The sequence below is a fragment of the Anolis sagrei genome, chromosome 2 (genome assembly GCF_037176765.1).
Source record: "Anolis sagrei isolate rAnoSag1 chromosome 2, rAnoSag1.mat, whole genome shotgun sequence".
NCBI lineage: Eukaryota > Metazoa > Chordata > Lepidosauria > Squamata > Dactyloidae > Anolis > Anolis sagrei.
In genome coordinates this window covers 281,292,676-281,308,991 of record NC_090022.1, presented here as the reverse complement: position 1 = coordinate 281,308,991, position 16,316 = coordinate 281,292,676, and the positions used below count along the sequence as shown (strand labels likewise).

The 16,316-nt window shown below is 41.6% G+C and overlaps 1 protein-coding gene across 2 annotated transcripts in view; it reads right to left on the bottom strand.

Annotated features, from left to right (window-relative positions):
• The window catches only part of PDZD2 (PDZ domain containing 2), a 342,438-nt gene that overhangs the window by 226,858 nt on the left and 99,264 nt on the right, over window positions 1–16,316 (bottom strand). For both annotated transcript variants that reach the window (XM_060761354.2, XM_060761356.2), the window contains exon 4: window positions 12,598–13,456. In XM_060761354.2, coding sequence (XP_060617337.2) covers window positions 12,598–13,073 — 476 coding nt within the window. In that variant the 5' untranslated portion in view covers window positions 13,074–13,456. The remainder of the gene's footprint in view (window positions 1–12,597; window positions 13,457–16,316) is intronic.

Below are 16,316 nucleotides of genomic sequence, written 5' to 3'. Positions count from 1 at the left end.
GTCCTCAATCAGTGCCCAGCATCTTGACTTACAAGGACTAAGTGGCAAGGAAACATTAGAGAAGCACTGCCAGTGAAGGTAGGAATGGGTCATAAGGCAACTCCACTTTCACTTCTCCTCAGGCATAGCCGCAGGGTTCACTATATTTGGCATCAAACGACATCCTACACCTAGTTAAAAGTTCAGCTTTACATAAAAGAAGATGAGTGACTTTCATTGTCGGCAGTAGCTAAGATGAAGGCAGCATGTCATGCCATATCTTTATAGAATCTGCTTTTTCGTTTTATGATTTTGGAATGAAAGCACTTAAAGGAAAATGTTGCTGTCAAAACTCATCAGAAAATGCCTGGGGTCTCTAGCTTTGGCCCAATTTGACTCTCTCACCGGTGCAAGAACTCTGTTTCTCAGCAACTCCAACTAAAAGAATTCTACACACCTAATCTTTTTCTTTGCAGCCCCAAGGACCGCACGGTGGGTATTCTCAGGGAACAGGAACCAGATATGTGCTCTACCTGACTGGAGGACACAGGGATAATGGGGCTTAAAGGAGCACCTTGCTCTGTCCTTGCTGCTAGACAGAGTTAGAATTATTCTAGGCCCTAGGGTTTATGGATCAAAAGCTGAGACGTAAGGACAGCCACTTCTAATGTCATTAAACATTGTGCATTTCATGCCAACCACTGTTGCACATGGCTTGTCAGAGACAGATAGACAGAATATTTTCCACCCACAAATCAAGACAGAAATCTTAGGTCAAGAGACTGTTTCCAAATCGACATGGAATAAAGGGATCAAACGACTAAGCTGCAGAACTTGCTGACCGAAAGGTAGGCTATTTGAATCCGGAGACCAAGGGGAGCTCCTGTTGTTAGCCTTAGCTTCTGCCAACCTAGCCATTCGAAAACATGCAAATGTGAGGAAATCAATAGGTACCACTTTGGTGGGAAGGTAATGGCACTCCATTCAGTCATGCTGGCCACATGACCTAGGAGGTATCTATGGACAATGCCAGTTCTTCGGCTTAGAAATGGAGATGAGCACCAACCCCCGAGTCAGACTCAACTAAACTTAATGTCAAGGGAAAACCTAAACCTTTACTAATCATGGCTATTTGCTTCTACTGGAGAATCGAGAGATTCCTAAAGGTGTTTATGGTCAACTTTTGTACTAGAGGAGAGAGAACATTTAAATCAAATCCAGGAATAATCAAATCTACAAAAGTTTGCAAATGTGGAGGGTCAACTGTACTTTCTGCTTACTGTTTAAGGTAGTGTTTCTCAATCTTCCTAATGCCACAACCCCTTAATACAGTTCCCCATGTTGTGATGACCCCCCAACCATAACATTGTTTTCCCTGGTACTTCATAACTGTAATTTTGCTACTGTTATAAATCATAATGTAAATATCTGATATGCAGGATGTTTTTTCATTCACTGGACCAAATATGGCACAAATACCCAATACGCTCAAATTTAAATTCTGGTGGGGTTGGGGAGGATTGATTTTGTCATTTGGGAGTTGTAGTTGCTAGGATTTATAGTCCACCTACAATCAAAGAGCATTCTGAACTCCACCAACAATAGAATTGAATCAAACTTGGCACACAGAACTCCCATGACCAACAGAAGATACTGGAAGGGTTTGCTGGGCATTGACCTTGAGCTTGGAAGTTGATTTATCAAACAATGATAAATCAGAATCAAACTTGGCACAAAGACTCAATATGCCCAAATGTGAACACTGGTGGAGTTTGAGGAAAATAGACCTTGGCACTTGGGAGTTGTAGTTGTTGGGATTTATAGTTAACATACAATCAAAGTGCATCCTGGGTCAAACTTCCTAAACAGAATGCCCACGACCAACAGAAAAGACTGTGTTTTCTGATGGTTTCTGGCGACCCCTCTGACACCCCCTCATGACCCCCCCAGGGGTCCCAACCCCCAGGTTGAGAAACACTGGCTTAAGGTCCTTAGCCACAGTTCTATCAAATAACACTGTGGTGACTTGGCCCTTTGACTTCTACATTCTTAAGAGGGATCCATGTAGGCCTTAGTTCCCCCTGAAACAGGTCAAATCGACAATACAAGAGTGGTATTGGTCCTGCCTTGCGTGACTGGTGTTCAAACCAGACTAAATCTGTCCTGTAAACATTTCCGTCCATGGCCCATTGCAATAGTTTATGTTAACCTTGTTAAATCAGGGGTGATTTGAGTGCAATATCCCTGCTTCTTGGCAGGGGGTTGGACTGGATGGCCCATGAGGTCTCTTCCAACTCTTTGATTCTATGATTCTATGAAATTGCAGGGGCAGCAATGTTACATCCATAGAAAGGTCTTGCAAGACTTGATTACCTAGTCTTGATGTCCATTTATGAAGGATTTCAGACTTTCCACTTATTTAAAAATTAACTGCGAAGCTCAGCTTTATTTGTTTGCCCAGATGAATGATTTCACAACCTTCTAAAGGCACACCGGTCACCCGACTCCCAGCTTCACACTTCCAAAATATGACATTTCCTGGAATAAGCCTTATAAATTGAATTAACTGCTTTTCCTGTTTTCTTGAAAGAAACCAATAGTGCCCAGTTAGAAATCTTGGCAGCAAAAACATATAAGCCCATAATTATTTTTCCTGCAAATATTTTACAAAGAATTAAAGCACAGATATTGTACACGACAGGCCTTTTTGAAGTCCATCCACTCTTCACTTTTGTAGTGAAATTACATAGCTTGTTTGTACTTTTAAGTGCTCTTTCTTTCATGTAGCAAAAGCCAAGTAATAAACCCTCTGTTGAATTAGAAACATCAGAAAAGGCTCTACTGGATTAGACAATGCAATTCAGTGTCTATTGCACTTCAGAGGATCATTCATCCAGGTAAGTGCAGGTAAGCTACAAGATCTAGCCCAGTATTTTTACTGCAGTGGAAACCGGACAAATGCATTTAAGACTTAAACGGGTTTCTTATTCAGACCACAATTCCCAGAATCCCACCGGCTATATGACCAGTTATCAAGCTAGAACACACAAAATGGCCAAATCCTACAATTTGCCTCTAACACTGAGCATCACAGCACCCTTATCTCTATTAAGTGTTTAAAGAATTGGCAGTAATGCTGATTAAAGTTTACATTGTACAGAAATGGACCACCACATTGTGAGAACAAGGGTAGAAGTCAACATTTCCAAGAGAGACACAAGAGAATGCATGGCTCAACAGAAGTGCAGACATGCTTTTCATGAAAGATATCCCCAGTTGGGTATAGATTTAGCTCTGGCTTAATTCTATTCAGGCATGTCCAGGCCTCCTAATCCAATTGAGGCAAGCTTGATCTTAATTAGCAGACACAATCCACCACTCCTATGCGGATGCCATGGAAGGACAATTGGTACTCATGTAATGGTAAATGTTGTAGTTTAAGCATTCTCCATGACAATCCCCATAGAAAGGCTTCAAGAAAGAGTTCAAAAACACAGGGTAAGTCAAAAGTCACAAAGGGGCGGTCAATCTACATAAATAAAAATGTTCTGTTCGTTTGTGGAATTAACAGAACTCAAAAACCACTGGACAAACTGACACCAAATTTGGACACAAGACACCTAACAACCCAATGTACGTCCTTCACTCAAAAAAATGATTTTGTCATTTGGGAGTTGTAGTTGCTAGGATTTATAGTTCACCTACAATCAAAGAGCATTCTGAACCCCACCAACGATGGAATTGAACCAAACTTGGCACACAGTTCTCTCATGACCAACAGAAAACACTGGAAGGGTTTGGTGGGCTGTGTCAATATGCCCAAATGTGAACACTGGTGGAGTTTGGGGAAAATAGAATCTTGACATTTGGGAGTTGTAGTTGCTGGGATTTATAGTTCACCTACAATCACAGAGCATTCTGAACCCCACCAACAATAGAATTGGGCCAAACCTCCCACACAGAACCCCCATGTGGGCCACAGCAATGCGTGGCAGGGGATGGCTAGTATTTAATAATTCATTTAATTTACACAGCCATAGTATTATATACAGTATATATACAGAATAAATTCAGAATGTTATTAAAACATCAGATGCTTTTGTGACTTTTAGTCCATCCTGTACAATCAACTCTCTAGCAATCCAGGAATAAACAAATGATCCCTAACAAGTCTTTTGTAAGTCTATTGAAGCTTCAGTCTCATCCAAGCTCAAGTTCACCCAACAACAACAACACTTAAAACTGAAATAGTTCACAAAAATATATGGTTTCCAGGGACCATCTCTTGCACATGCATCCTCCTGTTTTATGAAGATAACAATTAAATTCACAGAGGGAGAAGGAAGGAGGAATTGGGAGCAGAGAGTGGGACAGAAGATATAATTGCCCCTGGTAATAAAATCAGCTACAGTGCTTTAAACATACCACTACACGTGTGAAAGACCTTGGGATTATTGTTGGCCATAAACTGAATGTGAGCTAGCACGGTGATGATGCAGCCAAGAAGGTGAATTGCAACTGAGATGCAATGGAGAAAAGAGGACATCTGCTCTCTGCTGCCCCAAAAGGTAGGATCAGGTCTAATGGTTTGAAGGTACAGGAGAGTAGGTTTTGATTGAACCTAAGAAGGGAACTTCTTGACAGTAAGAGTGATTCAGTAGAAATTAATTGATTAGAAAAGTGATGGGGCCTCCTTCTCTGGATGTCTTACAGTTAGCTGTATCTCTGACCTTTCCAAACCTACATTGTTTTATTACAGTCTGAATTTAGACTGTAAGCTCTAGTAAGGCCAGACTCTTCTTACTACCACTCTACAAAGTACTTCACAGCATCAGTAGAAGGCTGTTCCCCTATTTTCCTGGCAAATCAAAACCATGGACAGATCAGGAATATGGATAGATTACTATGAGGAATACTCTTAACGGTTCATGCCCAGGCTGTATGCCTAACCACATCTCCCTATACAGACCACCTTGTGCACTGCGGTCAGCGGAGGAAGCCCTGGACTTGTTGCCACCCCGTCACAAGCACAGCTGGTGCGAACAAGAGTGGGGGCCTTCTCTGTGATCGCTCCCCAACTCTGGAACTCCCTTTCCAAAGAAATAAAAATGCCCCCCATCCTCCTTCAGGGAACTTCTGAAAACACACTTGTGTGCTTTAGCATATGGAGAGGAGGAGGACTAGCACAATTTAATTAGCACTTTATGCCTGCTACGGTCTATTTTAATCCACAATTATGTCAGGCACTGTTTACTTTTCAGCCGTTTAATTGTCTACTATATATGTTTTTGTGCACTTGTGTTTTTAGTGCAATTATGCTTTACTTAACTATTTGTATCTTTATTACTTGAATCTTAAATCTTAATTTTTGGTAATAAGTTTTTACTGCCTATTTTGTATTTTTGATGTGTGATCTCTCTGCCCCGGAGTGTGGTGGAGGCTCCTTCTTTGGAAGCTTTTAAACAGAGGCTGGATGGCCATCTGTCAGGGGTGCTTTGAATGCAATATTCCTGCTTCTTGGCAGAATGGGGTTGGACTGGATGACCCATGAGATCACTTCCAACTCTAGGATTCTATTATCTTAATGATGGCACTGAATGTTTGCCTTTTATATGTATGTAAACCAATCTGAGTCCCCATGAGGAGAGAGGGCAGTCTAGAAATAAGTTGCTGTTGTTGTATAACTAAGTTGAAGGAATGTTATACACAGGGATTCATACTTGTTCTAAATTCTAATTAAATTAAAGAATTTCATCTATCTCTCTATCTTTTACCTTCTATTTAGTATATCCTTTTATGGGAAATTACCTCTTTCCTTCATACAAAGTACGAGAACTACTTTGTGTAACTTGGCCTGACTGCTAGGAAATCTGGAATAACCTGTATCCATCTGCTGGTGGGATGTAAATCTTGACTTCTTTTCTGTCTAAGTAGTAAATTAGACTTTCCTCCCTCTTTTTGTTTCCCCAACATAAACTAACCAAAGACAAGGAGTTTCTGGATCAACTGCCTTCTTTCAAGTTAGTAAAGGTAAATGTTTCCTCTGACATTAAGTTTAGTTGTGTCCAACTCTGGGGGATGGTACTCATCTCCATTTCTAAGCCGAAGAGCTGGCATTATCCGTAGACACCTCCAAGGTCATGTGGCCAACATGACTGTATGGAGTGCTGTTACCTTCCCTCCAGAGCTTCACCTATAGATCTACTCACATTTACATGCTTTTGAACTGCTATGTTGGCAGAAGCTGGGGCTAACAGCGGGAACTCATGCCACTCCCCAGATCCGAACCTGCGACCTTTCAGTCAGCAAGTTCAGTGGCTCAGCACTTTCAGAAGTTTCTGTGGCGGCCCCCCGACTTTGGAACGCCCTCCCAAAAGATCTCCGACAGGCCCCTACTCTGGCAGTTTTCAGAAAGAACCTAAAAACCTGGCTGTTCCGTTGTGCCTTCTCAGATTAGGAATTCCCCATCACCAAGCCCTAGATGCACTTTAGTAGAATAAAGATCGCTGCACACCGCACTTATTTAATCCTACGTTCCTCCTGCCATCTCAGCACTTTTAACCTTGTACCCATTGCTCTGGCCGGCCCAGTTTTAAAGTGTCCGACGTATTGTTACTGTTGTTGTTATTGCTTAATTATTTTGATTTGCTCCTGTTTTATTGTTGTGTTATGATGTGTTGTATTGTGTTTTGAGGCTTCGGCCCATGTGAGCCGCATCGAGTCCTTCGGGAGATGCTAGCGGGGTACAAATAAAGATAATAATAATAATAATAACCCACTGCACCACTGAGGGCTCTTGCAAGTTACTTTTGTGTATTTTGGTAAAACATGCAATATTGGAAAATGCAGTACACATTTAGTAGAAAACATGGCAGAAACGGATTGGTTGTTTATAGCTTTGTGATAGCCTATTGTGAGCACAGTCAACAGGTACAAATTGCAAAAGTCTGTTACGGTGTGCAGGAAAGGACATAAGTGTCATCCTAGAAGAGACATCTCTAAAGGTGGCTGGAGAACTCTGGAGATACTCTCTTGGTGTGTGTTTTCTCTTTAAGGCTTTGACTTGATGCTCCTAAGCTGTACCATATCAACAGGGAACTAAAGTATGTTAGGACACTGCCCTCCTCAGGCAACTTGAGAAAAAGTTAAGATAAATGCGTGTGATAAATAGATAATGCTCTTTCTTGACTGATTTAAGCACAGCTGGATACTTACAATTCATAAATAGAAGATGGATATGAAAGTCCAGTTAAGATCCTGGATGCACCAGTGTCTCATAGATTCCCTTACTATATTTGATTTTAAAACGAAGACACAGAACAGGGAAACAAGATTTGCAGGCTCTATCTTCTCAGCCTAGAGCAGGATGGAATAGCAGAGGGGGGTGGCATGAAGTGTCAAATCAGATAAGTAGAAGGCAAAGCTCTTCCACAGAAAGAAAAGGAATGACTGTACTTTGATACACACACAAACCACTGTTTTCCATTTAGATCTGTTCCCTGCTTTTTCTACCCATGTAACCTAGACTCTCCATAGCAACATTTGCCCTATACAACAAAAGTTTGCTCCAGGCACTGTCAGGCCATTATATGCTAATCAAGGTGGTCAGTTGAAACATTCCCACCTAGCTCCAGTAGACAAGAGTCCTTTGTCCCACCCTGGTCATTCCACAGATATATAAACCCATTTTTTCTAGTTCCAACAGACCTCACTACCTCTGAGGATGCTTGCCATAGATGCAGGTAAAACGTCAGGAGAGAATGCCTCTAGACCATGGCCATATAGTCCGAAAAATCCTACAACAACCAATTTGCCCTATAGTTTTGCAGTTTACTATTTCTTGACTGATTATGCTATGAACAACCATGACTGTGGACTCTTAGGGTCCTGTTACAGCATTATTATTCCACCTCTGGCTGATAACTTTAAATGTTTCTCTCTAGACAGAAAGGGGATGAGCAAATCAAAGGGCATAATTTGGTGGAGCAAAAATAAGGACTTCTTGTGGCAATGTGATTTCTAGATAGACATAATCTTAGCTACAGAAGAACCAGTTTTAAATAAAAAAAAGAATAAAGAGAAGTGTCTTAAAATGACTGGGATCCATATTTCCCAAATCTCAGGCCTTGGCATCTCTTCTCCAGTCCTCAGAATGAGCAGAAAGACTCTCAAGGTGCCTTGAAAAGTGTGTGAATGTATATTTCAGGACATTATTGCACTATGGTCTATTAGTGCCACAATCCCATTCTCCATGCAAGCAGGAACACACCAGCAATTGCCCTTCTTCCTTTCGCAAGGTTCCTGCAATAGCGCTCTATCAACACACCACCTCATGATCATTTTCTCCATTTCTGTTCTTTGCCCTTCTTTGCACATTTTAAAATATGGTTCACTTTTAGCCAGAACAACTGTGCAATTTTGAGTGTTGGCTGATTATCACAAAAATTCACCATTTCATATTTTCATGAGTACACCATGTCACAGTTGCCCAATCCTGCTTTTCAGCTTTATTTACGACATTTATTTATTCATGACATTTATAGCCCGCCTTTCTCAACCATATGGTGACTCAAGGCATGTTACAGATTGGCACGATTCGATGCCATGCATTCATAAAAGTGTGATTAAAAACAGTCAACATAACAATATAAAAACATATATAAAAACCATTAAAACATGTAGCCACCAATGTCATCTTGTTAAAATCATTTTCCTTAACATCATCTGGCCATTCCGTGTTCATCATTCATAGTTTCATGTTATCTATTCTGCTGCATTCTCAAAAGCTTGCTCAAAGAGCCAGGTTTTTACCTTTTTTTCGGAAAGTCAGGAGGGAGGGGGATGATCTAATATCCCTGGGGAGGGAGTTTCATAGCCGGGGGGGGGGACACCACTGAGAAGGCCATGTCTCTCATACCCACCAATTGTGCTTGTGATGCAAATGAGATTGAGACCAGGGCCTCCCCAGATGATCTTAAGCTCTTAGATGGTTCATAAGGAGAGATACGTTTGGACAGGTACCCATGCTTTCTCATGCACACATTCATAGAAAAGAATAATAGAATCATAGAGTTGGAAGAGATCTCGTGGGCCATCCCATCCAACCCTCTGCCAAGGAGCAGTAAAATAGCATTCAAAGCACCCCCGACATCTATCCAGCCTCTTTTTTAAAGCCTCCAAAGAAGGGGCAGAGAGTTCCACTGCTGAACAGCTCTCACTGTCAGGAAGTTCTTCCTAATGTTCGGGTGGCATATCTTTTCCTGTGGTTTGTAGTTTCCATCTCTTTGTACCTCCCATCGTAATAAATATGAGTACACTATCAACTACAGTGGATAATGACAGAAATATTTAAAATTAACTAGGTATTTTGAATTACAACAATGTGAGTCAAGCTCTGAAAGGGTTAAATGAATGCAATGACTCAGCAAAAACTGAACTTCTACATAAGCAGGTGTGCCTGTAGCTTACTAGCCATCAGTCTGGGGTAAACCTCAGTGGGAGAAAGGTCTCAGTCTGTGAGTGAAGGCCTCACAGTGTGAGGTAAGCCTCAGAATGTGAGAATGCCTGGTGTGAGAGAGGCCCCAGGTTGAAGGCCTTGTATGTAAAGGCTCATGTGTAAAGCTCCAGTATAAAGGCTGTTGTGTGTAAAAAGCTACTGTGTAAAGCTCCAGTCTAAGTTCCGTGTGAGAGGAGGCTCTATGAGAACAAAGCTCTTTATCTGCATAAAAAAGAAGCCCAGCATGGAAGCAATGAAGGAAGTATAAAGAACTTAACAAAAGATTGCCCCAGGCACTGCCAGGCCATGAAATTCTAATCAAGGTGGTCAGTTGAAACATTCACACCTAGCTCCAACAGTCAAGAGTTCTTTGTCCCACCCTGGTCATTCCACAAGATATATAAACCCATTTTCCTAATTCCAACAGACCTCACTACCTCTGAGGATGTTTGCCATAGATGCAGGTGAAACATCAGGAGAGAATGCCTCCATGGCCATATAGCCTGAAAAACCTACAACAACCCAACTTAATTTGTGTTATAGAAATCTTGTTCTTGTAAATAGTGTAACCATATTATTTTGCTATAAAGAAAAGCCTCCTATAGATGAGATAACAGTGGTCTGTGTGTTTTTGTTCTTTCTATCACTTAGGGCTACTGGTGCTGCTAATAAGTTACTCTGCTGTACATTTATGAGGAGGATATTTTGTTAATAAGCCCATTTGCCCAACAGATAGCAACATATTGCAAACCCCAGCTCTATACAAAATAATTTATATTGATGGTGTAGTTATCAGAATCAAACCTAGTTTAGACTGCTTGGGCCACAACAGTGAGGGTTCCAATCAATAGCGACATTTGCCAATTTGAATTCAGCGCACCACATCATAATTAAGGTTATGCAATCCTATCCCACAGTGGCCCCAGAAAGGCACATACATGCACACATTCAACCCCGTGGAGTCCAGCAGTTCCATAGTACCCAATGCATGATTACCTTTTTCAGCTATATTCATTCCCCAGCTTTTCCAAACCTGCTTTGGACTCTCCACTCACTTCCAATTTTGGAAAAAAGAAACCATGAGCCCAAAATAACACTAAAAATTGAGGAGCCACTTAGGACTGCAATCCCCCATCCAGCATGGCCACTGAGAGCTGTAATGCAAATAACTATTTCCCCCCCTGATTCTGCAAGTGCCTCTTGTGGAATGGGCTTCAGCCCAAGGAAGCTTATGCCAAACAAAATTCATTAGTTTTTAAGATGTCACAAGACAACACACTTGGATGTTTGTGCTGCAACAGGCTATTATGGTAATTCCTTCCCTGCAGAGTCATTTTTAATAAGAAATCAACATAAAACTGTGGTTTAATATTAGAAAAATATGAGCCTCTTTTGAAACTCTCTCCCCTATTCCAATAAGTGGGAAGATAAGAACGCAGGATTCAAATTAATCACCAAGCCAAGAGGAAACAAATGATCCCTGATGGTTTAGAAGACTTGGCAATCTTCTGTGTGAAACCTTTCTTCTGGCAAACCACCGGATGTCAGCAGCAGCTGGAATGATCCCTACTCCTTTTCCCCACAAAAAAATTATTCTCCCTTGTAGGTTTTACCATACAGCCACCACTTAAAAGTCCACCAACAAAAGTTATCTAATCCTGCATGATTCTTACAGGGCTCAACAGCACAAGTACAATGACTGGAGGAAACCCACTAGGATTTATGTAGATTTCATCCAGCTCTTCCCATGGACAGATTCTACAGTCAGTCCCCCACATTCACTGGGAGTTGGGGGCACTGAAAAGTGAAAAATCATGTAAATGTGAAAAGTCATCAAAAAAATTGCCATTTTTTAGCTGAGTTAACACCTCTCAAGAGATTTCTAGGTCTTCCAACATAACTATGGTCAACCTTCATTGGAAGCTGCCATAGAACTAGAACTGCCTTGGAGAGCCTACAGACTCCATGAAAGGTGCTCCTTCTGGAAATCTTTAGGTCCTCCAGCAGGACTGGACCAAGTTGACCATTAGTGGACCTCCTAGAGGTAACATTTTAAATCAAATTCATGAACAATCAGATCCACAAAATGTGGATGAATGACTATAGTTGCAAAAGCTCAGCACTGCATGCTGGTGGAGAGGGACACTGGTGATGTTCTGAGTTTTGATCCTGAAGACATCTGCAGATAGACTCAGAAAAGATTTTCAGCTATATCTTCGCCTATAGTACCCACATTTAAGGTACTAAGTGTTAGCAGTACAACCATTGCAGCAAAGAAAAAAAGAGAATGTTATGACTTGTCAAATTAAGCTCAAGAGTGCATATGCCCTCTGCTTATGTTTGATCCTTGCTACATTTCCATATAATCAGGTGGCCCTTACAGGCTACACAAGTTAAGTATATTAGCATACTTTTTGCATAGTTCTGCTCTTCCTAATGGACACGGTGATTGCCATTGTCCATTATTTATTTCAACAGAGAGCTGCAAAATATTGTGTAGGGCTAGGGAAGAAAATGTTCAAAGTGCTGATGCACAGACCTCAAGTCCTCACTTGCCAATCCGTGGCAAATTTCCAGGAAATAAACACTGGTACCAAATGGGCACAAATATAGTATTAGTCTCTGATACACCAGAGGCAGAGTGGTGTAGTGGTTTGAGTGTTGGACAATGACCATGGAAACCAGGGTTTAAATCCCTACTTAGCCATTGGAATGCACTGAAAGACCTTGAACAATTCACACTTTCCCAGCCTCAAAGCGTCAAGAATACATCCAACATCTCACTGAAATGAGTCACCTGCCACCACTAACTTATGGTTGCCTTCTATTGTGCTGCTTATATGGATAGCTTTACTGTACATATTCAATATTGTTTTTCTTACATACAGTTTTCTTGCATACAGGATATTGATACTTTCAATCATTACCCAGTAAGAGCAGCCAAGGTGGAGAATCCGTGGCTTCTAGATGTTGCTTAATCACAATCTACACAGACCAGACTTCCAGTCAAGGATGATCGAAGGACCCAAACTCCTGTCCCTACTTTAGAGAATCATGCGCCAATTCTGACCCATTCTTGGTTGCAATCCAAGTGTACTTAAAGTCCGTTTACAGTCTCTTACCTTGCACCACCAATATCCACTCCGACCATCAATTGCCCGTTCAGTGAAAGGATCTCATCTCTCAAGCGGACTTTCCCACATTTTCCCGCCGGGCTGTTTTTTTTCAAGTCCGTGACCCAAATACTTCCAACATCAAGTATGGGACCCTTATGCCCTTTCTTTTTTCTCCCCGTTCTCCGCTTGTCCCCATAGTCCCCCAAAGCAGGGATGTTCCCAAAGCTTAGGCCGAGAGACTCCACTTTCCCCGGATCCTTGGTGAGGTAAACAGTACAAATCTCAGCATCCACAGGGTTCGTACCATGTTGCAGTTTGCCTTCATCCACGGGGAAGTTCAGCTGGATGTACTCTCTCAGCTTCTTGATGGCCGAATGGCAGAGCCTCTGCTCCGGCTCCTCTCCTTCTCCCCTCAGGTGGTTTTGCAGCCATCGATATAGGATGGGAAGGAACAACACCGCATTCTCTGGAGTGATGGGCATTGTGGTCGTTTCCGGAACCCATTATGTGAGGAACTGGCTCCTGGATTGGACAACCACATCTCCATCAATGCATCTTTCAGGATCGGGGCAGCTGCCAACTTCATCAACAGCCATGCTGGCAGAAACAAGTGTACACACACACGGGGAGCCAAAAATGATTTTAAATCAAGCACAGTTCTCTCTTTTCCCCTTCTTTGGTCAAGAATAACAGGATGGCTTTTATAACGAAGAGTGAAAACAGGTGCTCTGGAGAATTCGGCAAGAAGAGGAAGGAAGCAGCAAGGACTTCATGGCTGGTCTCTTCCACAGCTGTCCATACAGAAATCATTGGGCCAGCTCTGTGTTTGTCCTCGCTCCTCCACATTCAACAACACCTGCTTGACCTAGAAAGAGAAAAACAGCACAGTTAAAACCATAATTCCCATTCTCAAATAAAGGATTGTAGAGCAATCTGCAGTGCTCATTAATGAGAAAGCTTTTCTTATTATTCCATTCACTCGTTAATTCTGTAATCTGTTTATTTTACTTTCTATATACTCTTGGTTCATCCTCTGTGAAACAGGGACAACCGGATGAACTCTAATAAGCATATTTGTAAACAGGCAAATGGTGGATGTGTGAAAGCTGATTTTCATTCGTCCCTTCGCCCCAGTATTCCCAATTGTTACTAATGCTAGTGGGGGCTGATGGAAACTGTAGACCAAAACACCTGGAGGGAGGCACACTGAGGAAGGCTAATCTGAAATGGAAATGATGGCTGACAAACATACAGCTGCCACCTCTACACACCAAGTCACTGTGAGCTACACAGCCCTGTCAATTGGAAAGACAGATGTTTCAATAGATTAAGGATACACGTAGTATTAGGGCATGTAAGAAATTAGTTGGTGAGTGTGTTAACTATAAAATGCAACTCATGAAGCTGATTCGTTGGGCCATGCCTAGGGAGCTAGCTGAGCCTGGGAGTTTTGGCAGCAGTTATGTATTTAGGCTTAGCTGTTCTTGCTTCATGAGTTGCTGGAAGGAGATTTTCCTCATGGACACCTAAAGCTCATTTTGAATGTTTACAAAAGAACATTGTGTGAGTCAACGTAACTGTTCACATAATTGTATATATGTTGCTCTGCATTGCAAAGAGTAAACTACTTGTTCTTTGCTGATCATCTGACCATAGCATATTTTCTTTCCCTGGCAAAACAGTGTGTGGACTGATAAACATGAACTACATGTAATTTTCATTTTCATTTCATTTTAATGTGTTACATTTTTAACTGTGTTGATCGGGCTTGGCCCCATGTAAGCCGCCCCGAGTCCATTCAGGGAGAGATGGAGGCAGGTACACAACTAAAGTTGTTGTTGTTGTTGTTGTTGTTGTTATGCAACATGTAGGTGATTTCATTGCAACTTCCACCTGTTATAAATATAAAGGGCTCCCCATGGCGTGTTCTGAGTCTTGGCTCAGGATACAAAACTATAGGCACATCTACACTGCAGAATTGAAGCATTTTGATACCAGTTCAACTTTCATACTCAATACTATGGAATCCTGAGAGTTGTTTGGGGAGACACCAGCCCTCTGTGGCAGACAAGGTTAAATAGCTTGTAAAATTACTATTCCCATGACACCATGGCAGGTAAGTAGTGTTAAACTGCATTAATTCTACATGTAGATGTCCTCTATGTGTCATATATAAGGCCAGGCACATGTAGATAAGGATACACATTGATGGCTTAAGCCTCTTATAGTCAATAACTATGAAGGTTTCAAATACTGCAATACAAATTTAGCACAGTATACTTTTTTTTCTCTGCCAAAGTGGGACGACGACTAAAGGAACATCTGCTTTGTAGAATGAATGCAGTTTGATGTCGCTTTAACTGCTGCAGCTTAATGCTATGGAGTCCTGGGATTAGTAGTTTGGTGAGACAGAGACTTGTAGACTCTTTGGCAAAGAAGGCTAAAGACCTTGTGAAACTACAACTCTCCTATTTCGACAGCCTTGAGCCAAAGCATTTAAAGTGATGTCAAACAACATTAATTCAATAGTGTAGATGCAGTCTAAGTAGTTTAAAAAATCACTACCCTGTCCTGCACATCTAACATCCCCTTCATTTGATCTCTTGCTCATCTGTTTGTAAGAATAATTAAAGCTGGCTTTACTTGTAAAATGAGGTATAGAGGTATAATGTTAGAAGTGGCACCATATTTAATGAAGAACAGCCTCTAAAAGGTGGACAGTTTTGATTAAGAAAAACAGTTCACCAATATTTTTCAGGTTTGCTTATCAAACCAATCTGATAGCATTTTGGAATATCCTAATTTTTTTTTTTTGGTCATGTCAGGAGCAACTTGAGAAACTGCAAGTCACTTCTGGTGTGAGAGAATTGGCCGTCTGCAAGGACATTGCCCAGGGGACGCCCGGATGATTTGATGTTTTTATCATCCTTGTGGGAGGCCTCTCTCATGTCCCCATGTGAGGAACTGGAGTCGATAGAGGGAGCTCATCCACCTCTCCCCGGATTCGAACCTGCGACCTGTCAGTCTTCAGTCCTGCCGGCACAGGAGTTTAACCCACTGCGCCACGGGGGGCTCCATATCCTAATTACATGCAAACTTTTGTTTCATTCTTTAACAAGTTGAGCTTTTCTTTCCTTATATGTTCTTTTCAGTGGTGGAATGTCCAAAGGACTCCCAAGACCCATTTCCTGGCTCAGAGAAAAAGAAATTAAAAAGGTAATTAAAATACTTATTGCTGACCCTTACAAATAAGGTTTGCTGCATGACGTTTTTGTGACTGCATAATAGTCACATCCAGTGCCCACTCCAGCTTAACAATTTAAGACATCATTGTCTTTGTGTCAAAATACCTCTAGTGGTATCTTTATGGGTTTTTGTAATGTCCAGGGAACTCATGGTACCCCTCTATCCTGCCTTCGTTAGACTACATCTGGAATACTGTGTCCAATTCTGAGCACCACAATTGAAGGGAGATGTTGACAAGCTGGAATGTGTCCAGAGGAAGGCAACTAAATTATCAAGGGTCTGGAAAACAAGCCCTAAGAAGAGCAGCTTAAAGAGCTGGGCATGTTTAGCCTTCAGTAGAGAAGGCTGAGAAGAGACATAATGAGGGCCATGTATAAATATGTGAGGGGAAATCATAAGGAGGAGGGAGAAAGCTTGTTTTCTGCTGCCCTGGAGACTAGGACACGGAATAATGGCTTCAAACTACAGGTAAGGAGATT